This window comes from Phoenix dactylifera, chromosome 9 (assembly GCF_009389715.1).
Source record: "Phoenix dactylifera cultivar Barhee BC4 chromosome 9, palm_55x_up_171113_PBpolish2nd_filt_p, whole genome shotgun sequence".
Lineage (NCBI taxonomy): Eukaryota > Viridiplantae > Streptophyta > Magnoliopsida > Arecales > Arecaceae > Phoenix > Phoenix dactylifera.
This window is the reverse complement of record NC_052400.1, coordinates 8471425-8495598: the sequence shown is the minus strand read 5'-3', so window position 1 is coordinate 8495598 and position 24174 is coordinate 8471425. Positions and strand designations below refer to the sequence as shown.

General features: G+C 36.3%; 1 protein-coding gene across 2 annotated transcripts; it reads left to right on the top strand.

Annotated features, from left to right (window-relative positions):
- The first annotated feature begins 4720 nt into the window (after positions 1 to 4720).
- On the top strand, positions 4721 to 23386 carry LOC103721881 (carbonyl reductase [NADPH] 1). Of its 2 annotated transcripts, XM_008812257.3 has the most exons (5): positions 4721 to 4938; positions 5051 to 5309; positions 16479 to 16550; positions 21917 to 22111; positions 22346 to 23386. In XM_008812257.3, exons 1-5 carry the CDS (start codon positions 4841 to 4843, stop codon positions 22742 to 22744), a joined length of 1023 nt encoding a protein of 340 aa, XP_008810479.1. In that variant the 5' UTR covers positions 4721 to 4840; the 3' UTR covers positions 22745 to 23386. The 2 variants fall into 2 exon arrangements, with proteins under 2 accessions (XP_008810479.1, XP_008810480.1); XM_008812258.3 differs by lacking the exon at positions 16479 to 16550.
- Positions 23387 to 24174: the final 788 nt, after the last annotated feature.

Below are 24174 nucleotides of genomic sequence, written 5' to 3'. Positions count from 1 at the left end.
GAACACTAAAATAAGCCTAAGCACCTCATCATGGCCCAGCAAATTCTTTTATTTACATAACCCCAAAATTCCATTCGAAATACAGAAACCAATAATTAATAAAATAGAATTTCAAAAATGATGAAACTTCATTGGAAACCTTTAACATAAATAATGTAACTAATTTATAGTTGCTTTGGTCAAATCAATCGGTCTCAATGAACATTCCTGACTTTAGAATCTCTTTTCCTATAATAAAAATAGTACATAAATATTATAAAACAATAATAAAAGTTACAATATTAGATTTCTTAGATACTGTCATTCGAAACTCACCGGAGGTGATTGGTGATAAGGCCTAGATCTAGGTTTTTCCTCAAATCTATCATAAAGCACAACATTTCACCAAACTAAAAATAAAAGAGTCAGTGTTTGCCTTAATTAGACCTCGAGCTAGATCAAGGCCTCAAAACCTACCTCTTATTGTCCAAGATGTTGGTTTACCTTTTTCCTACAAAGAAACAATAACTAGAAATTGTTCTTGGTTTACGGAATTATTAATTTGTGGCCTTCACCTGAGGAACAAACAGAGTGTAAAGAAAGAAAGGAGCATATGAGAGAGAAAGAGTGGAGAGATAGGCATCTATGTGAGAGAGACAAAAAGTGTTTTGAGAGAGGGAGAGAGAGCAGAGGGAGAAGAGGGAATGAGGAGGCAGAGAGGAGACGCTATGCATCTCTCAATTTGATGCCAAGAGAAAATTGCAAAAGAGAGGTTAAAAAGAGAGAGCATGGAGAAGGGGGGAGAATAGTAGAGACGAGAGAAGTGTAGAGTTTCGCTTTACGGTCCATCATATGAAATTTTTCTTTTTCATTTTTATGGTTAGAAATGGACAGAGAGAAAAAGATGTTATCATGAGAGGTTAAAGTATAGAACTCACTCTAAAAGTTAAAATTATAATATTGTTAAGTAAACATGAAACTTGTTACCTACAAAGAAAACATTCAAACATAATTTAAAATGATGATTCATTTTACTTATATTGATCAAATTGAATTAATTCTACCGCTTTATAACATTTGAATAGTAAAGTTTTTCTTGATATAAAATTGAGAAAATACAAACTTCATTTTATTCTTTTGGATATTTTCAAAACTTTACTATTTAAAATCCTTAAATGATATTAATTAGTTCTATTATCTCTATGTATGTTTTGCATCAATGATTAAATTTTGATTAAAAGCTTACGTTATTTATGATTATTTTATATTAATTATAATATTAAAATCTATAGATCCATCTCACTAAAAGGGTAATAATTAAAATAAAAAGTCATGCAGATTCTATTTTCTTTGAAAAATATATTCTATTTCATCTTTTATATTCTTTCAAAATTTTAATACTTAAGAAACTAAAAGATAAAAATTTAATTTAAAATAAAGAATATATCAATTTAAATTGTATTAAATAGTAAATTTTCAGAATATTCAAAAGAATGAAGTAAAGTAGAATTATTTTTTATTTTTGTCAAAGTAAATAAGAATATATAGCAATTGTTAAATTTCTATTTTAATTATCACTCTTTATCACATAGATCTATATTCTCCACTAACTTCAAATAGTAACAAAAATATAAAATAATGATAAATTCTATAAATTTTTTAAAAAATGAAAAATTTAATATATAATGCAAAAATTAGAAGCAATCAAACTAATTAATATCTTTAATTGTTTTAGAAAGTAGATATTTAAATATATCCAAAAGAATAAAATAAAGTATGTATTTTTATCATTTTTGGTCAAAAAGGGAAAAATCAACTATTCAAATATTATAAGTCAGCAGAAATAACAGAATTTAATTAGTATAGGTAAAATAATTCATTATTTTAATTTATTGTCAAATATTGTCTTGGTGGTAAAGATGTTATGAGGGTAAAAATATTATTTTGTAAATTTAATGACACTTTAACGACAGTTCACTGGTGTTGTCGAATAGAGAGTAATGATAAAGACAAATATATAAAAAGAACAGAATAATTATGCAATTTGCAACATTCTAGAGGTCAATACGTAATTGAGCATTTGTGCAAGGTATATATGCAAAACTCTTTTTCTTCTTAAAATATAGGCTTTTTTGAATGAATACCTTTCTAAAAAGTTAAATTTATGTGAATACCCTCTCAAATTTATATTTATTTTTGTACCTCATAAAACACTGTTTTTGCACAAATGCCCGTAATATAATTGTTCTTCTAACACCGTTAATAAAAACCATATTTATTTTAATTAAAAATAAAATAAAATTTTGAAATTACTTTTTTTGTCTCCATCAGGATCGTCTTATAAATATATTTTTTTGCACATTTACCAATTAAAGGTATTTTAGTCATTTTAATTCGAAATCGTTAATTTTTTAATGACGTTAGATGACATGGATACATATGCAAATATAAAAAGAAAAAAAGGTAGAATAATAAAATAAGTATTTTACGAGGATATATATACAAATATCAATTTGAAAAGGGTATTCATGCAAAATTCGATATTTATATTTTTTTTTACATGAATACCCTCCCACATATCGGATTTTACATGAATATCCTCCCAAATTGATATTTGCATGTATACCATTGTAAAATACTTGTTTTGCTATTTTACTCTTTTTTTAATTCTTATTTTTGTATATGTACTCATACCATCTAACGTCCTTAAAAAATTAACGGTTTCAAATTAAAATAACTAAAACATCCTTACTAGGTAGACGTGCAAATAGAGATATTTATAAGGGTATACAAGCAAATGGCAACTTTACAAAAATAGTCATGCAATTTTGTATATTTAGAAGGATATATATGCAAAAAAGAAAACTAATAGATGTAAAGAATTTAAATACATTAATTAATGTGATAGCTTTCATAACTCTGTATTTATTACTTAATAGCATAACTTTTAGAATTTTGTATTTATTAATTATTGTTATAGCTGCGAGGAAAATGAACACCACGGGAGAGGCATGATATGTAGAAATTTGAACTCCATGTAATTTGGATTTATGAGAGGGTGACAACTGTCTTATTGATTGGATCATCATTATCTTAATGTTTTGTTCCACTTCACATGAATCTATGGAATCTCTGTCGCACTCTGCACATTTAGTCACCATTATCCTTGTCAGCATTCCTTTGACCTGATGAATCAGGCATTTGAATATCTACATGAAAATTCTTTGCAGAAGATAAATATGGAAAATAACCTGCGCCCAACGGATGTGCTTCTGACTTCTGGAACTAAATACCAGGGCCTGATAGTCGTTCTACAATTTCACAATTGAAGCTGCTAGAAGGTTCACATTCAGAAGGAACTTTTGATTCGGATCTCCTTTGGATCAAATCTGCAGTAGGATTTAATTTCGGAACAGGAAAAAGGTCGAACAGTTTGTCTTCATGCAAAATGTTGTAGTCAAGGGATGCGGTATTTGTTTCTGTAGAACTTTTGGGACAGGAAGGGGCAAAAGAAGCCACATTAGCTGGTCTGCGTTCATTCTTGAACAAGGAAATGCAATTTGGTTCTAAAATTCCCTGAAGGGAAGAGGCCTTTTCTGAGCAATAACCTGCTTTCAAACTCAATTGATTTGATATGCTTTTATAGTTCTCCATTCCTGCCAGATTCCTTGCTCCAGAAGCTCTACCAAGGCTTGTATAAATCATTTCATCTTCCAAAACTTTCTCTAAATTATACTTCTTATCAAAGCTCATATGAAGCTCATCCAAGTGGCTTATCTTGCAATCTTTCAGTTTCATTTGGTCAGATTTTAAGTCATTACTTCTTTCTTCCCTCACTGCAAATAACATGATGTTAATGGCAGAAGGAGGCTTTCCTTTCTTTTGTTTTTTTTGTTTTGTTTTCCTTTGTTTTTGCAAGAATCATGCCAAAATGAAATTTTAACTTTGCAAATCAGAATTTTATGATCGCAAATCTTGAATAACCTGCAGCTGATAAACTTGACTCTTCACTGTAAGTTCAAGTAAATTAAAGAAATAGGATTAGAATCTGAAAGCGGATGTACAAGAAAGGAAAAATCAAAAGTCCAAAACCTCACCTCAACAAACTCATGCTATCCTTTCTGTTTTCAAAAAGACCAAGCAGGTGGATCAAACATGCTGTCCAGATTCAAACTCTCTTTAAATACAGGGTATTTTCGGAGAGAGGGTATTTGGAAGCTGGGGCCTGGGAGGACTGTTGATTATGGAAACGGGGAGGAAGGAGATCGCGAGCCACGAGCTGGATCGCGATCGCTGTGAAGAAGGAGATCCCAATCCCGCGATCGCCGTGAAGAGTGGCTTGCGATCCGCAATCCCGCGATCGCTGTGAAGAGCGGCCCGCAATTGCGATCGCCCGCAGGATCGCGATCGCTATGAAAAGCGGCTCGCAATCCGCGATCCCGCGATCGCTGTGAAGAAAGGCTCGTGATCGCGAGCCTCTGCGGGATCGCGATCACGATCCCAATAACATTATTTCAAATTTTTATTTTATTTTTAATTAATATAAAGCGGATTTTTTTAAACGGTGTTAAAACTACCGTTATATTAAAAGGGCATTTGTATAACAACAGTATTTTAGCATACAAATATAAATTTTAGGATGGTATTATCGTAAATTTGAATATTTAGAAAAGCATTTATACAAAAAAAAATTCAAAAAAAATAAAATATATTATCATCATGCTTAGTTTTGCTTCAAAAGGGTTTGGATCATTCGCAGTAGAGGATCCCGACTCAGGAACGTAGCCGTCGACGTCGACTGGGTCTGGTTGGTGGAGCTCCAGGCTACACCCGGAGGCCAAGCCTTTGTAAAACCCTCTCTATGGGAAAGAAGGGCAAGGAGCGAGCCAAGGAGCGACGGGCTCAGCGTCTCCAAGAGATCTCCGAGCTCCGCAAAATACCCTACCCCCCTCTGCGAAGGTACTGTGCGCCCACCCGAATCCCCTCATCGCCCACAAACCATTTGATGAAATGCCTCTACGACTCGCAACCAGTGCTCTCCCTTTATTTGCCTGTCTCCGTTCTATTGTAGATGGTGGTCGTCCGAGACGGTCGCCATCGTGACGGGGGCCAACCGGGGAATCGGGTACGAGATCGCTCGGCAGCTCGCGGGCCACGGGCTGTGCGTCATTCTCGCCTCAAGAGCCGCTGATCGAGGTCACAAAGCTGCGGATGGGTTACGGGAACAGGGTCTCAATGTGGACTCACACCAACTGGATGTCTTGGATGCCGCCTCCGTTGAATCGTTTGAGAAATGGGTTGTTCTCAAGTACGGCGGTCTTGATATCCTGGTGAGATGCTTAACATCTGATGGGTTATTAAGCATGATGACTTGTGCAAGAAAACCCTTGGAATCTTATTCTTTTTGCTCTTATCAAGGATAGGAATTAAAGATACATTAGTATATTTCGTGTAAAGAATGCCTTGTAACATCTTAAAATCATATTCTTTCTTTTGTTGTGGTCAAATTCGTTTGTTTATAGATTAAAGTCGAAGTTGATTGATTGCATGAGTTTAAGCTTATTTTGGTTTAGGCATTTCAAGCAATTTATGGCTTAAAATCAGGTTCTTTCTTTTGTTTTGGTCAAATTGGTTTATTTATAGCTTATTTCTGTTTAGGCAGTTCAAGCAATTTGGTTTTCCAACTAGTAGATGGGATGCTGTAGCATTTGTTGAAGGAAAAGACAAAATGGAGTTGTTTCTAACTAGTGAAATCAATGGTTGTCCTGTCAATTCATGACTTCTCATGATCCAATCCATTCATTCACTTAACCTCAATACCCAATCCATCCCATCTTGACTGGATTAGACACAATGTTTACTTTGTTTGGGCATTTAATAACCAATTTTACTACAATTCTCTATCCCTTACATACTTCATGAAGTGTTTCTAGGGAGAACTAGACAACTAATGTCAAAGCGATAAACCAACCGTAAAAGACCTAAGCGATTTGACATCGATGACCTGCCATCTGACTCACAAAAAACTCTAACCTCATGACCTAAATTAGGTCAGAGCTCCAACTAATACCTGATGCATTTAAAACACGGGGTCAAAAAGTTAGACTTGCACCCATGTAGGGGCCAAAAATTGATTCAAGCTGCTTGTGAAAATCCCATGATCAGCTTGAATCGAGCGTCAATCAAAATCAAATGTAAACACAAAACGGCAGGCTTGATTGGGGTTTCTTGTCTCGATATCAATTTCAAGCCACCCTAGAGCACCAACTTGATAAGGTTGACCCAAGTGGTAAAGATATATTAGCAAATATTGTACTTTCTTACTTATTGTTTTAATTGGTCTCAAGTAATATATTAATAAACAAGGCTTCAAATTTCAAGTTTACAAACCTAGTTTGAATTGAGTTTAATTGTGGTTGATTCAAGCTTGGTCTGAGTCTAGTTTACTTTGAGGGCATCAAACCACATGCTAGGTTAGAACTCAATCAGATATGATATGAGCTGCATTCCAAGCTCAAAATTATCGTCAAGCAAGCTTGATGCGATATTTTTCAAGATCAGCTCAATTACTGCCCTTTGCCCAAACAAGGTAGATATTGGTGGATTTTGGTTAATTTTCCTCATCCATGTGTTAAATAATCGTGTTATTGCTTTATGGAAAGGAGAAGGTAGGAGTGGCTACGAGGTGTGTAGTGTATAACTCACAAATATCAATGAAACAAAAGAGGAAAAGGAAGTGCTTAAACACTACTTGGTTGTTTCTGTGAAGATCCTTTAATGGAAAACAAAGTGGACAATGCTCATCTTAATATGTCCTTTGATCTGCTGCTGCAAAAAAAAAAATTATTGGATGGGACTCAAAGGTTGGTAAAGAGCTAAGCACATAAATATCAAATCTTCAGAGCATATAATGTTTTGTTGTATGGATTTTGGTTCAAGTATAGCCATTGATAAGGAGTATGACATGGAGATAGGACTAAGGTGATGAAAATGGGGAAGGTCGAACAATCTCAAACTACCCATTTTGGGGCATATTGACCTGTACTAATTAGTTATCAGATTGGTTTCGGTGTTTAGCTCTATAAAGTCCTAGAACTAGCTTGAACCAACCCGACCTAAGCAGAACCATCTGGTTCTACTCGGTTCTGGGCAACTTGGGGCCTATACCACCCTCAATTATAAATGGGGAGGTAGAGAAAGCCTTCTCTGTCTCATTCTTTTCTTTTTTGATTTTTAGGGAGAAGGGGAGAACTTTGAATTTTCACCGGTTAGGATCAAAATTTTTTGCTTCTTGAGGTATAATCCCTTCCCCCATTCTCATTTTCCACTTTTTTCTTTTTCATAACAAAAATTAGCAAAAAATATGGAAAATAAAAGTAGCTCATGCCAAAATACAAAATTTTGGCATGGTACCTAGGCATGTTGTAGATCTAAGAATGATCTGCACAATACCAAAAGAATCATAATTTTTCACTCATCATATAATTTTTTAGATTAAAAATATATTTTTGGATTAAAAATAATACTAAATAAATATTATTCAAAAAATTTCTATAAAATCAGTAACATGCTTGGGGTATTCGTGCTACCTGATATTTCTCGTTGATAGCAATTTATTTAAAATTTGGCATGATTATGGCTATCCAAGCCTAAGCTGGAATTCAAATAAATTTAAAAGGAAAGACCCTTGGGCTGAAAAAATATGTAGTACCTTTGGAAGGGTTCTAAATTAATCTGAATTTAAATTAATTTTCCATATATTTTATAATTAAAAATATTTAAAAATTATAAAAATTATGAAAAATTAGTATTATGTATAAATAATGTAAAACTATTTTCTAAAGTAATTTAGCCATTTTTTGCATTACAATGTAAATTATCTATTGCTAAATAATTAACTTAGCAATCATTAATTTAACTAAGAATATGTGGTGCATGTTCATCAAACTTGTAGTATTGGATCTAGAAAGGAAGAAAAATCGGGAGCATGTTATAGATTGAGGTCCCAGTTTGATGATTTCAATCTATCACCATTAGAGGTGCAAGTGGTGCGATGTGGAGTGAAAGAGAGAGGGGTAACGTGATTGAAGCAAAATATAGCTAACAATTACCCTGATGTGGCTGCTTGTAAGAAATATCCATAGGAGGTCTATCAAATGTTAAGAAAGCACTTTGCCGATTGTAGAATGATCAAGCAAAAAAAATGCTGACAAAAGAGCAAAATCGATTATCGAGTCGCCGAGACACCCTTATATCGCTCGACATGTGGATTGATAGTGATGTGTGATGGTTGAACCGGTTCTACCAGGTGAAGCATTCTCAACTTCTTGACATATTGTGATACAAAGACTTTCTTCCACAAGTCGGTTGATACTTTCGATCAAGTGCACGACACTGCGTATATCCTTAAATTGATGGAGATGATTGATCAGGTAGGAGAGAAGAATGTCATGTAGGTTATCACTTATAATGGGCCACAATATAAGACCGCCGGAGAGATCTTGATGGAGCGGAGACCACATATTTTCTGGACTCAACATGCTGTACATTGTATCAACCTCATGTTGATAGATATTGCGAAGATTCATAGAGTACAACATACAGTAGAGACAGCCCAAACCATCTCTAGATATATTTACAATCATACATGGGTCCTTTCACTAATGAAAAGGTATGTAGAGGAAGAGATTTTGAGATCAGAAGTCATATGGTTTGCTACCAACAACATTGTATTTGATCACATTCTTGAGAAGAAAGTAGTCCTACGTCAGAGTTTGTCAGTCCCGAGTGGCAGAAAAGTAGATTTGCTAGGATCGGCATTGAAGAGAGCATTGTCAAGGATTTAATGATGAGTCAGACATTCTGGCAGCGGGCCACTATAATAGTAAAGGCTATCAGACCATTGTATGAAGTACTTCAGACCGTGGATAGCGAGAGGTACCACCAAATGGGTTTCTTGTAATACATATTGGAGAGGGCAAAGATTTAGATCAAGGAGGCAGATCTGATGTATATCTAGAAGTACATCAACATCATTGAGTGGTGGTTGGACTACCAGATGGATAGGGACTTGCATCTAGTAGGTAAGCAAGAACATTGAAAATTAGACTACTTCTGTACTTATACAATTTTACTAAGATAATAACGAACTCTATCTACAGTATACTACTTGAACCCTCGGTTTCGGTACATCGTTGCTAGAATTGATATAGATAACGAAATTCTAATCACTCTACGTAATGTGATTTACAAGATGGAGTCTGATCCAGAAGTCGTGGTCTTATGTCTAAAAGAGATAAGTTAACTTACATAACATGTGTAAGTTAACTGGTATTTTTAATTATTACAATATGGTTCTTTTTCGCAGATGGTTACTAATAAGATATTATCATATATATAATTTTTTTAAATATTTTTGCATTGAATGGTGGATTCATTTTAGTTTATCCGCAAAAAATCTTAAGCAGCTAACTATCCGAATCCTCTTTCAGACGGTATCCTTGAGTGGCTGTGAGCGCAACTGGTCCACTTTCGCCCTCATCCACAACAAGCAGAGGAACCGTTTGATCCAAAAGCACCTCAGCGACTTTGTATATGTTTAGTACAATCTGAGGTTGAGGTTGAGGTTGAGGTTGAAGTGCATTTAGGAGAAAGTGGAGCTAAAGTATACAGATTTGATCCATAGTGCTCTCGTTGATAATATGGATGATCCTATGATCGGATGGCTTGTGGGCCAGCAACATGAGCCAAAACTTGATGAGCGAGGATTGCTTTCATGACCGGCCAATTTCGTAGCCAGCGAGGCTAGAGTCAATACAAAGCAATATTCCATGCATCCTTTCAAGTTTTCAGCCATAGTCACAGAAAAATCGATCATCACATGACTTTTTGTTCGAGACATCCTCTCAGAGATATGATCGAAATATGCTTAGACGAGGCCACTACGCTATCCGGTAGACTTGGTCAGAAGGACGACATACATCCTTTCAACATAGCCAGGTAGAGAGGGGCACGAATGATAAGCAGGAAAAGAGTAGCACGAAGGGTAAGCAGACAACTAGTGGTACAAAAGGTAAGAAGACAACTGCCTAGCACACCAAAAAAGAAAAATAAAAGGCACCTGCAGCTCCAATGAAGAGTGTAGAGGAGCCAGTTCACTCAGATTTAGAAACCAAGAGCAGCAGTTTTAGTGATAATGGATTTGCTGGCTAGGAAGAGAGTGGAGGATGTGAGACCACCATTTATGAGAGTCGCAGAGTGGTCTTCGATTCACCAGTGAGTCCTAGTTTATGCATGTTACATGGGATAAGGACCACAGTGTACGATTTGGTAAAGCCCGCGAGGATCCGATTGCATATAGAAGATGAACTTCTGGAGGTCATTCAGGAGGACACGATGCAGTTGCAGATGATCTCGCATGTGGAGTAGGATCCATAGATATATCAAGTTTTAAGTCATATACTGGATCCTATTATCCGCAGCCGTAGGTAGTCTGTGACCTATACGGATATATATATGGATATGGTGCGTTTGAGATATCTTCTAATGGCTAGTATCCTACGTAGACTAGAGTATTTTTCTGGTCGGATTTTGTTGCCGGCTTATTTGGATAGGCCTCTTCATAGCCATTTTATCAACTAGTTTATCAGTAAGAGGAGACCTCTCAAAGCAGAGCTTCAACAAGAGATCCGAGAGTGCTTATAAACCAGAGCGCATTTCTTATGGGGTGAACATACAAGACTACAATGTTGCTTGGTTAGAGGGGTAAGCTAATGTGCCTCCTGACTATGCTAATGATTCGAATTTCTATGAGAGCCATCACCATTCGACGAAATTTTAGATATCGTATATATATCGTACTTTAAATATATATAATTGATTGTATTATTTTATATTTTTTGTCTCACTAGATTTGAGCATATTTCATGTTGCTTCTTGTAGTATGCAACATCTCACTAATTATTTTATATTTTGTATCATTTTAAAATAACAAGATGCATCATTTTGGTTAAATCGGAATCATAGAAACATAAAAAAATATCAAAAAAATATCAAACTAGATTTAAAATCATTGAAAAAGTTCAAAAAGATTGATTATCAATTAAATCAACTTGAAAAACTCTAAAAAAAATTAGGTGTGCCAGTACGGAACCGGCACGCCTAAGCGTATTGTGTGTCGACATGGTACTGGTTCAGTACCGTACTGATCCGTCCACTAATCGGTATGGTCCCGGTACCGTTCGACGGATCCTGGTTAGGAGGAAACTGATCATCATTGCAAGCCTCTATGTCTTAGACATCCTCTTAGAGATTTTGATAGAGTTACTGAGAAAAGGCGCTGATGGTATTCGATCTAATCAGGGAGAGAGGAACGGTTAGGGTGGTGGACACAATCGAGCCACCTAGCATAGCTAGGAAGGCATAGGAATCTAGGGCAAGAAGATAGTTTCTCAAAGCAGCAAGAAGGGGAAGGAAAGAGAATTGTTGATCTGTTTGCAAGCGTGGATGCTTTTTTTTTATTTTGAGTTTGTTAATGGAATTCCGTAGGAATCAAGCACAAGCAAAGAAGAATTATAAATTAGTCGCTTCCCTTCTAGATTCAAGTCAACAAAAAGAGGAGCTAGTACATTCTGATTCTGAGACCAATAAGCCTTTAGATGACTAGTTACCCAGATCATCTCACGATATAAGCGGTGATGATGATGATGATAGTTCAACTGATAATGCATCTGGTGGCTTGGGAGTTTCCAATGGACATGGCATATGTCCATGCAACTTATAATCCTATGGTCTTGGTTGATTCACCAATGAATTATAAGTCACTCATGTCACATAGGATAAGGAACATAGCACATGATCTAGAGCCCGTGAAGATATGATTGCATATATGAGATGGGCTCTTTGAGGTGGTTTGGGACATGATGCTACTGCTGCAAGTGATTTAGCATGCAGAGTAAGGTCCTTGGACGTATCTGGATTTGAATTATATATCGGTTTCTGTTTTGCACATTCATGCTATGACCTATATGGATATCTCATATTTAAGACATCATATTCGAGCAGCTACTATCCTCCAGCTAGGTTATGGGTCATATTTTGCTACTTTGATCTTCCCTCAGATGGGATGGTTGACCCAATATTAGATATGGGATCAGTATGAGGGTGGCTATTCAGGAGGATCAGATTATGGGATGGAGGGATAGACACATTATCTGAGTTAAAGTCAGATTCCAAGCACAAACTACGATCAAAACCCCAACATCGATGAGCAACATAGACACTCCATAAGAAATTAGTTATGGTATGTGTTTTGTACTTCAAATTAATTTGATAATATATTTTCAATTACATATACTCATGCATTCTCTGTGCCAATTATATTACAATTGCATTTATTAATCATATAGTCTATCCAGACTAATATAACATATGAAAAAAATCAAAATATCATTCAAATCGTAATTAAGGCAACCACAATCATTAAAATAATCCTTCAAAATATCAAAATATCATTAAAACTATAAAATTAATCCTTAAAAAGTAGTTGAAAAAACAAAAACTAAAAAAGTGTATAGGTACCGAATCAGTACACTGTAGCATAGCATGTGTTGATACGGTACATATCGGTATCATACAATACCATTCACCAACCGATACGGTAATTGGTACTGGTTCGGCAATGCTTGAATGAAAGTATGCTCTTATATTGAGGTATAGTGTGGATATGGTTGTGGATTAAAAAGATAGGGAGGGGAGTAAGGATGCTAAGCTTAACTTGCAATAGCTTGAGAAGCAATTAATCATAATCATAATCATCTAACCTTTTTCAAACTATTTGGGGTCGGCTTTGGATCCTCATTTGCCAAATATTCCTTTATAGGGCCAGCTCTAATATTATTCTAACCAAGGTTTGTCGCACCAGTCAGTATCGTATCATACTGGACGTACTATATTGTACTGGTACCAAACTGGTACACAGTCTCATACCATATTGACACTCGGTAAGCCTTGCCGTCTCGTACTATACCGCATACCGATACTATAATAGGATGGTACTAATACAGAGTCTAATACCAAGATGGCAAACATTGATTCTTACCTCCATTCATGCATTCGTGTCCATCCTTGCAACTTCTATTCATGTAGTTTAGGTCTACCTCTTATCTTTTTAATGATCATCAATATAAACTAAAGTACTTCTCCTTAAGGGGTCTCCTCATGTCTTTGTTGTACATGTTCATACCATCTCAAACAATTTTTCAGTACATTCTTCTTAATTTGTGCAACTCATAACTCCTATAGCTCTATTAATCGTGTAACATCTTAATATTCTTATTTCTACCACACAATTTGTTTTTTTGTATTTTCTTTATTGGCAATATGGGCCATAACATTACAGGTCTTACTATTGTTCTGTAAAACTTTTTTCTTAAGTCTCCAAGTTTGCACCTATCATATAGTATTCTAAATGCACCTCTCCACTTCATCCAACTAGCTATAATTCTATGACATATATCATCATCAATCTTTCTATTTTTTGTATAGTAGATCCTAAATAATGAAACTAGTTACCATATGGTTTCTTGTGTCCATTAATCTAAATTGATCTTGCAGTTCATTTCCATTCTTATTAAATTTACGTTCAAAGTTCGCCGTGCCGGTACCGGAGCCCGTACAGATCGGCTGACGGTACGGTTCAGTATGCCCCCATATCGTTCCTTGCCGGGCCCATATCAGCATAGCAGAGAGGGCGAGGAACGGAGAGGGAGAACGAGAGTGAGGAAAAGATAGAGAGGGGGGAAGGGAGAGGGAGGGATGGCCACCAGAGGCCTCCGGAGGGCGTCAAAGGAGCACCAAAGGGTGCTTAGGGCCAGAGCAAGGGCTCTATCCTCTGGATCTCTGTTTTGTTCGAAATAGGGGTCATCGGGGCCCTTTTTTTATTTTGAAAATTTTAAGTGAAGTCGACATTTACTTCAAATTTTCAAAATATAAAATGTGGCTCAAATTTTAATGAAGTCGGCAAATCTCTTGCTGACTTAAAATTTTCAAAATAAAAAAAAGAGCCCCAACGAAATAGGGGTCCAGAGGGCAGAGCACTTACTTCGTCCCTCCGGCAGCGCTCCCTCTCCCTCTCCCTTCGTTCCCCTCTCCCTCTCTCTTTTCCTATCTTTCCTTCTCACTCTTCCCCTCCTGCCGGTTTACCGTTTTGAATGCCAAAACTGTCGCGATCCGCTGCCGGTACGGCTCGGTAAGTCCTGAACCGGGCGGTTCAGGATGGTTCCACATTTCTTGTTTATGTTTCATATACTCTGCCTTTATTCTGCGAATTTTTAAAGCTTTATCCTCTAAAATTTTCCTTTATAGTTTCGATTTAGTATTTATTCTATTTTTTTCATTAATTAATACTATATTGTCGGCAAATATATGCACTATAGTACATCTTCCTAAATATTAGATGAGTTCATTCATAGTTAATACAAAAAAGATATGGGCTTACTACTAATTGTTGATGTAGCCTATTGTGATTGGGAAAAAACTTGTAACACCAAAATCATCCTTATCACTAGTTAAATGCCCCTACTATGCATGTCCTCAATTATTTCAAAATACCATTATGTATACACCTTTTTTTTAAAACCCGTGAAATCACTTTTTTGGCACCCTATCATCAACTTTCTCTAAATCAATAAAGATCATATGTAGACTTTTCATTTTCTTCATATTTCTCTTTATTCAGTGAAATACATGAAGATTATTTAGGATGCTTTACTAGTTTTATTAAGGATAAAAATATTAAGTATACTTGTAGAACTTGAGTATCTAAGGTAAAGGAGGCTATCAAAAAAGATAAAGATAGAAAAAGAGGTTAGACACGATTGAATCCCCGTTTGAGGTTTGGAAGTTTTTAGGTGATTTAGGAGTAACTTGGTCGACTAATTTGTTTAATAAGATTTTAAATATCAAGAAAGCATCTCATGAATGAAGGAAAAGTACTATAATTCTTGATTTATAAGACTAAAGGTGATATTTAAAATTGTTCTTCTATCGTGGTATTAAACTCATTAAGCTATAATATGAAATCTTGGGAGAGAACGATCGAGGATAGATTAAGGTGTCACAAAGATATTAGAGAAGCAATTTGATCTTATGCCAAGAAGATCAATTATAGAAGTTATTTTTCTCCTTTGAAGGTTAGTGGATAAATATAGAGAAAAGATACAAGATCTTCCTATAGTTTTTATTGATTTAGAAAAAATATATAATTTGTCCCTATAGAAGTTTTATGGAGGGTCTTAGAAAAGAAAGGTGCTTCTGTTACATATACTAATGTGATTAAGGATGTGTATAATGGAGTGGTTACTGGTGTGAGAACTACTGGTGGTAATACGAGTAAGTTTTTAATCACAATAGGTCTACATTAAGGATCTGGTCTAAACACTTACCTTTGTATGCTAGTCATGGAAGAGCTTACTAGGCATATTGAGTATAATATTCCTTGGCGCATGCTATTTGTGGATGACAGTTTTAGGAGATGAAATTAAGGTTGGAGTTAAAAGTAGGTTAGAATTATGGAGTGCATTAGAATCTAAAGGTTTTAAGGTTAAGTAGGATCAAGACAGAATACATAGGATGTAGTTTTAGTAAAATTAGAAATAGAGATAAAGGTAGAGTAAAAATTGAGAATCATGAAGTTTCTAAAAATGACCATTTTCAATATTTAGGATCGACCATTCATAAAGAAGAGGATATTGAAGAGATGTTATCCATATGATTAAAGCAAGTTGGATAAAATGGAGAAGGGTAACTGCAATATTATGTGATTGTGGATACTTTCTAAGTTGAAGGAAAAATTTATAGGATGATCATATAACTAGTGATGCTTTATGGTACAGAATGTTGGAAAATTGAAAAAAATATGTGCACAAGATAAGTATGGCCCAAATGAGAGTGCTAAGATGGATGTGTGGTAATAAAAGAAAAAAAATAGAATAAAAAATGAAGTCATTCATAAAAAGGTAGAGGTAGTACTAATTGTGGGCAAATTGAGAAAAGGATGACGGTTTGGACATGAATAACAAAGGCTGATGGATGCACCTATATGAAGGAACAATTTGATATATAAAGAAGGAAAGACGTGTAGCGGTATACCAAAAATCACATGGAATGAAATGGTAAGAAATAACTTGATATCTCTACTTCATTTAGAAAGTGTGGCTCTAAATAGAGTGGAATCGAGAAAAAGGATTCATGCAAACAACGGCAACTAGTTTGTGATTAAGGCTTAGTTGAGTTGAATTGAGTTAAGCATTAAGAGATTCAACTCTCAATTTATGGCAAAGGGCTATACCCAAGTCTATGGTATTGATTAGAATGAGACTTTCTCGCCTATGGCTAAGTTGCATTCTGTTCTTGCAATCTTATCAATGCTGTTAATTTAGATTATCCTCTCTTTCAGCTGGATGCCAAAAATGCATTTTTACATGGAGTTATATTGGCAGAAATTTGCATGGAGCAACCTTCCAGGGTTTGTTGCTCATGGGGAATATGGTAGCGTTCGCCAATTGAAGAAGGTGATCTATGGCTTAAATCCATCTCTTTCCAAGCATGATTTCATAAATTTTGCGATGGTGTGATGGCCTATGGATTCCAGGGGTGTTATGCTGATCATTCTGTTTTTGTACAAAAAATGACATATAGTGTTGTTGTTCTTTGCATATATGCCGACATTGTTTCTATGAAAGATTACCTAAAGGGGGTCTCTCGATTCACTATTTACTTGGGATTGGAGTTGGTCGTTCTAAAGCTGGTTTATATTTGTCTTAGTGAATATATGTCACTGTTTTAATTTCTGAGGTAGGAACATTAGGGGCTAAGCTAGCTGATACACCAAAAGATTCAAATGTGAAGTTGTTGCCAGAAGAACACGACTTGCTTGAAAGTCCACATTGATATTCAAGACTTGTAGGGAAGCTATTCTATTTGAATATTACTCGACCAGATATAACATATGTCACAAGTGTGGTCAGCTAATTTATGCATGCTCCCTGGAACTTCTCATTGGGAAGCTGCATGTCAAATTCTATTTTGTCTTAAATGTGCTCCTAGAAAAGGATTGATTTACAAGAGGCATGGTCACTTAATTATTACAGGTAATTCATATGCAGATTGTGCAAGATCGATAAATGTTACAGGTTATTCACATGTCATACCAAGATCAAGTGTTTAAGTTGAATATAGAGCAAAGGTTCATACTGCATGTGAATTGATTTGGACAAAGAACCTATTACTCAAGTTAGGCTTTCTTGTGAGGATGTTCTGTGTCAATCAAGCAGCAATTTTCATTGCTAGTAATCTAGGGTTCCATGAAAGAACATTTCATGAAACCTTATGTGAAATTTAAAAACCAGTGGGAGATCTTTCTACCAAAGCACTTGGGCCGCATAAATTTCTGATCTTGTGTTCCAATCTAGGTACGAATGACATCTATGCTCCAGCTGGGGGGAGTGTTAAACTTATATTTGTGGACATGTAGTTAGGGTTGACCGGTTATTTTATATGCTTATGCTGAACTGGACTTTTAGTCAAGGGTATTTTTGTCATTGTAAAATTTCTGTAGATGCCCTAACTTAATAATATAAATATATTGAGATTTATGTTCGGCCAGATTAATGTATCCCGTATGCCTGTCTCACTTCTATCCTTCTTCTTTCTGTTTCTTCTTTCTTCCTCTCTTGTTCTATACTACAAGAATTCATCTGCTGAAAACTATAATCAGCAAGATTGCAAGTCTCTAAAGTTCGTGATCTTGGAGATCGGATCTAGATCTATTGCATATATCTAGATCTAGATCCAACATTTTTTGTGATTTACTCAAGCATGTAGTGTTGGGAAGCAAACCACAAAGAGAACAAAGTCGAACCAAAAGCAGGCATATGAATTTTACCTAGAAAACTCTTAATAGGGGAAACCACTGGGCAACCAGAAACAATTCACAGATAACAAGGTTTTGCAACTTCACCTCTTAGGCCAATCAATCCTGACCCAGGGATCACTACTCATGTATGCAACCTATAAACAATATCATCCACACAAACTATTGGGGAGGATAACGAGAAAATAAAGAGATTAAGTCAAGATCGAGCAACTGGATGAAAAACCATGTGCCCAGCCTGAAACTCGGTCCCATGCCTGGGACAAGACTTGGAGCCGAGATTGGAATGCCTGAGTAGAGGATTTTCTTCACTCTATTCTCTCTCTCTCCCCCCTCTCTTTTCACCTTTTCTTTTCCCCTCCTTTCTTTTCCAGTTTCCCTCTCTTGTCCTTCATGTCAGTCCCTTTTTTGGGGCTTTTTATATCCCCAAACTGCTACCTTCTCTCTTCGATTGGACTTAGAAACAAGTGAGTGGCACGGTGGGTAGGGTTTGGCAACCGGACAGAGCCCCCTCAAGAGGCTGGCCCTATACCAAACCCAATATGTAGCTTTTGTGTCTATATGCATGGTGAGATATGTATAGAAGTTAAGAGGGTGAAAGAGTTGCTTTGCCGTTCTCTTCTGGTGAGAAAAAGAGGGTTAGATGAAACAATCTTACTCAATTAGGCTCAAACTTGGCTTGATTAGCTCATGCTCCTGGGAGTCGACAACTGATGTCAAGTGTCGCAGATTGTGGTGGTGATCCAAACATGGACCAAATGGAACAATGCAATTTCTTGGGGGTTAGAGAGTTGACTAGTGATGGCAAGAATAAGATCTAGGTAGAGGCAAATTTGTAGGCAGGGAACAATGATCAAGAGAAGCGGGTTTGAGGATTTTTAAGGGGATTGATTACTTGAGAGAAGATAAAAATTAGGTCCAGCCTTGTGTCTGTCTTCTTCCCATTTCTGTTAAGTTACTGATCTCAACCATTGGCATTGATCTAGTGGCTGAGATAACAACTAAGATAAATCAAAGTTTATCAAGTTAATGATCTCACTCACATAACCTCTGAAAACCGAGAAAAATGATACCATTGCAATGTAATAGATCTGACGATATATATAGAAAATTAAATATATCTATATTACATAATGTTTATATTATTTTACATATTTGGGCTATATCAAGCTGAATACAGGCGAGCTAGGCCCGCCTCAAGTTCAGCTTGTTTCAAGCCCACAATCATTTCCTATTTGGCTCGTTTGCTAATTGAACAAGCTCATTACATGCTGCATTTCAAGACAAACGCAAGCTGCTCCTGAACAACTAGTTTGTTTGATAGCCCAAATTGTATGTTTGGCTTCTGCAAGGCTCTTTGCATGTTGAAGCTTTCAAAAAATCTTATGACAAAGTGGATATGAACTAAAGTCTCAGTGGGATTTGAGGACATTCATGATGCAATTAATAGCACACATCAGGATCTTCTAGGAATTGTAAGGAAAGGTGAAATATTTATTAATAATATTTATGAATTAATGGCTCTGTTAAGCATGAAACCAAGCATCAGTAAAAGACTTCTACTTATAAAATGAAACATGTGCTTTTGGCAAAATTCTTTTATTATGAATACAATATTTAGTTATAACTTCTTGACCCAGATGTGAACATTTTGATCATCAGAAATGCTTTGGAAAGGAGTATATGAAGGAAAAATTAGAAACAAAACAGTCTCTACTTTGATCCTCAAGACATCTAATCGAGTAGAAATGTACGACAGAAAGCTTATTTGGAATTACATTTTGCTTAAGTATTTGCTTAAATACTTTTTATTCGATGCTATGTCTCATATATTTATATGTCGCAATAACTTAGAGTAAGAAGATAAAGTGACATGAATATGTTTACGCATAACTCCTAGGCTATTTCATGAATTTCTTTTAGAGTTTTTGGATGGGACTTCTGCTTGAGCTCTTTAGGAGTAGTCCATGTCACTTGTGCCTAATTTGGGAGACTTGGGGAATGAGCACTCTAAGATGGTAGAGCATTCACTCATGCCTTTATTTATGGGAAAGAGATCCAGATAACTCCATATCATGGGATAGGGTTGTCGACTGCTTTGAAACTAGTGTCTGTGAGCTACCAATGAGGTTTAGAGAATCTTATTCACATGCTTATGGGAACCGGTATGTCGGCAGAATCAATTACTTTGGAGGTATGCAGAGATTTGAGGCTAATGTTTGAATATTCTTGCTTTCCGTTCTTTTTTGTCACTCTATTCTCTTGTTTTACCCCTTGTTGCACCTGTATCACATTTCACTGTTTCTTGCTGTTACGTATTAATTAGATAAGGCATAAGTCACTACATTGTGTATGGTATTCTTGATTCTTCATAGATACTTCATCTAGCAAGACGAGGCATTTCTTGGAAGGAGTCTCCTAATTGCAGAATAACAATGAATTTGAATAATAAAGGACTTAAAGTAGTTGATTATCAAAGGACAAAGATACATAGAGGTTTCAGGATTTTCGAAAGTAAACTCTCTTCTTGGGAAGATCAGAGGGAGGTTTTCATGAAATTTGAAGAAAAGGAGTACAAGCTTTCAGGTTCTCCCATGTAATAGCTCTTGAACTCAATTCCAACTGGTGCTTTCTTTGGAATTTAGGTCGTTTTCATGTAGATCAAATAAGGATTGAGTTGTCACTTTGATTTGCATCACTGGTAGAGTGTGAGTAATCCATACAGACCGACCCTAGGGCTTGTGATGTAACTTATGAGAGAGAATTTGACAAACAGTTAAAGTCAAAATATGATTCAACTAGTGTGATATCTTGGGCCATGGAGAAATTAGCTAGCATTTCCCACGACATGCTTTGTGGACTGCTAGTGGTTCATAGTATGATTTGTATACACGAATTGCTAGGATAATTCATCAAAATGTTGTCTGATTTATGAAACTATTGGTACCTAAAGCACTTCCACCGGGTTAAACCCACTTCTGAGGGTTCCCCCGGATGTTCTTTTGGTCTACATGCTCTTCGTATGAAAACAATAGGAAATTGTTATAATTCAACAATGTAACAACTTGGCTAATCCTTCTCTTATATTTAAAGAACTTCACACAATTTATGAAGACTATATTTCAATTTTGTGTGTTGTTCTTTTGAATATATATGACTTTTTAAAGCAAGGTTCGTTGAAGCAGTATTGAGAGTTGTATCGGTATGGTACCAGTAAGTACGATTCCGTTACATGGCGTACTGGGACCAAGGAAAGGGAGAGTGAGAGGGGGAAAGGAAGGAGAGGGAGGGAGGGAGAGAGAGAGAGAGAGACCAAGGCTTTCGGACTCACCTCTGAAAGAGAGAGAGAGAGAGAGAGAGAGACTGAGGCTAAGGCATCTGATGATGGCTTTGCAAAGGGACAAAGACTGGAGGAGGCAAGAGAAGGAGAGAGAGGAAGCAAGGGATTCAAGAGCTTTGAGAACTCTGAATTCGGCAACAGGGATGAGATAGAGAGATAGATAGAGAGAGAGAGAGAGTAGGATTCACTTGGCCAGGATGTCATCATCATCATCGTACTTCGTCGTTGTTAATGGGGACCAAGGGCTTCAAACAAGCTCAACCAGGATTGAGGGCTTCGAACAGGATAAACTCTTTGAACAAGGCCTTTATAAATTACATGTTGACTAGCTAAACTGTGCCGGTAACCAACCGGTCTAGTTCGGTATGCCTCGAACCAGCCGGTTCGGCATGGTTCAACTTAGCCCAATCCAGAATATCAAGTGACAATTTTACTTTTCATGGTCTTATAATAGGCAAATATACTGAAAAGTGATATGAAAGTTTTAAAGATGTACTAGTAATTAGGTGCTAGCTGCCTGAGTAAGTCGCTCTTTGTTCTTAGGATATACGGTTGGCCTGGTAATGATCTCCATGACATTTCTAGATAACTTGATGTTCCTATCTTTCTCCATTATGATGGAAATATTGCAGTCTTGCATCATAACATGCTCAACCATGTTGCAGGTAAACAATGCAGGTGTCAACTTTAATGTAGGCTCAGATAATTCAGTTGAATTTGCTGAAAAGGTAATTGCGACAAACTATTATGGCACAAAACGGATGATTGAAACCATGATCCCAATAATGAAACATTCTGCTTTTGGTGCTCGCATATTGAATGTGAGCTCAAGACTTGGTCGTGTGAATGGCAGACGAAATGTAAGTTGGTGAAAACTGTGTTTTCTTTCCCCTCTCTCTATCTCCTTTTTTTTAAAAAAAATAAAATAAATAGAATCCGTATCTTAGTTGCACACAATTATCACTGTTTTATGCTTGTAAGTTGTAACCTAAAAAATCAGAAGATGGAAATAAATTTACCTTGTTGATACTATTATGTATGTTTTTTAAATGGTAGCTATTTGAAGTTGTATGACATATTTTACTATTTGGCAGAGATTGGGTGATGCTAACTTGAGAGAGCAACTGTTGAGAGATGAGTGCTTGTCTGAGGAACTGATTGATGGTATGGTTGTGAAATTTATCGAACAAGTTAAGCAGGGAAGTTGGGCATCAAAGGGATGGCCTCAAATGTTTACTGATTATTCAATATCTAAGCTGGCTGTCAATGCTTACACTAGACTGATGGTAGGGAGGTTTTCCAGTAGGCCAGAAGGTCAGAAGATCTACATCAATTGTTATTGTCCGGGCTGGGTGAAGACTGCCATGACAGCTTGGGAAGGCAACATTTCATCTGAGGAAGGTGCAGATACCGGAGTCTGGGTTGTCCTGCTACCCAGTCAACCAGACATTACAGGAAAGTTTTTCGCTGAGAGGCGTGAGATAAGCTTTTAAACTACGCACCTCAGCCAAGTAATCTATTCATTTTGTTATGGTCTTTGGTCCCAGGGCTTGCTAACTTATTCAGTGGTCTTAAATTAGCCCAAGAAAACTTTATGAAGACCAAAAATGCAGAAGATTCCAGTTTTATCATGGATAGTGCAATTGCAAAAATCCCATTGAAGGGGCATAAGAAAAAGGGTCATGCTTTTTCTTGAAGTCTTCACTGATGATGATCACTGGTTGAATGACATTGAGCTTAGCTCATTCACAGCAAGGATTTGTAATGCAAAGATGAGCCTGAAGTTCAGCAGCTTGAATGTTTCGTACTCCATAGAGCAGGGAATGATGTTCCAGCTTGATAGTTTAGCGATGCTGTTTTAGTACCATCTTGGAGTTTGGAGTGTCTCATCCTTGACAACCAAAGAGTATCAGCAGGGTGCACTCTTTAAGAGCAGACTAGCATCTAGGAGGAAGTTGTAAGGTAATGCCTTCTACTTTCTGTATACTATAAAGGATTATGCATATGATCATGTAATTAACGGTGCAATGCACTTCACTGGAATTCCAAAATGTCTGTCTGTGTTGCTTTTATCATTACTGTTCCTGTCACATTTCTCTCACTTGAAATTCTATGAATATTCTAATTTTTGAAGACATCAACAATTGTATCATTCTTCATGACGTAGATCACTTCACATGGCCTAATGAGCATCCTGCATTAATCAGGATAATCTGTCACAAGCTGGAGTTGTGACTATGGCATTTGAGCAGCGGCTATCCTTGGAAATCCATGGCTGAGAACCTTGAAATAAAGGAAGCCCAATTAACTGTTTATTTTGTTGATTAGATGTGTTGACTGAGATCTATGATGCGCGACTATAAGGGTTTTGATAGCAGTGAAGGGCTCGGGATCCCATGTGTTCCTGGGGACTCTTAAGAATAAGAATTACATGCTCTTTCACTTATTTCTATTAAATTTGTCCTCTGCATATGGGATATGTATCCTACTGATCCAGTACGATTAACCACTTAATCAGGGCTACGAGTTCTTGGATCTGATGCTTTTTAATCTGTCTTCTTTATGTAAGATAACTGGGAAAAATTTCAGCAACTTTGGTCAAGCTCTAAGCTCATTGGGGCATAAAATTTTTTTCACTGTATTTGTTTTAACATATTCATAAAATGCTGCTTGCACAAATATTTCCATTAAGCTACCCACAAGGACATTTAGAAATAGTAATTATCTTTCGACTTATCAAATGAGCATTCGCCCCTCAGCAAACAAACATATTGATTAGCAGTGTCAACAGAATACCTCTAGACTATTAGTACTGAGCATTATTAATCACAATACTCACAATTTACTTCAAATTGACTCCACTGTTCAAGGCTCCTTTGAGACCAAGATCTCAATCTTGCTGGTGTTGTCTAATCTTAGCCGT

Excerpts from the sequence above, each read along its gene's own strand:
- LOC103721881 (XM_008812257.3), top strand. The coding sequence starts at position 4,841 with ATGGGAAAGAAGGGCAAGGAGCGAGCCAAGGAGCGACGGGCTCAGCGT. Across the intron at positions 4,939-5,050 it reads CCCTACCCCCCTCTGCGAAG|ATGGTGGTCGTCCGAGACGG; the intron begins GTACTGTGCGCC and ends GTTCTATTGTAG. Across the intron at positions 16,551-21,916 it reads GCGTTCGCCAATTGAAGAAG|GTAAACAATGCAGGTGTCAA; the intron begins GTGATCTATGGC and ends ACCATGTTGCAG.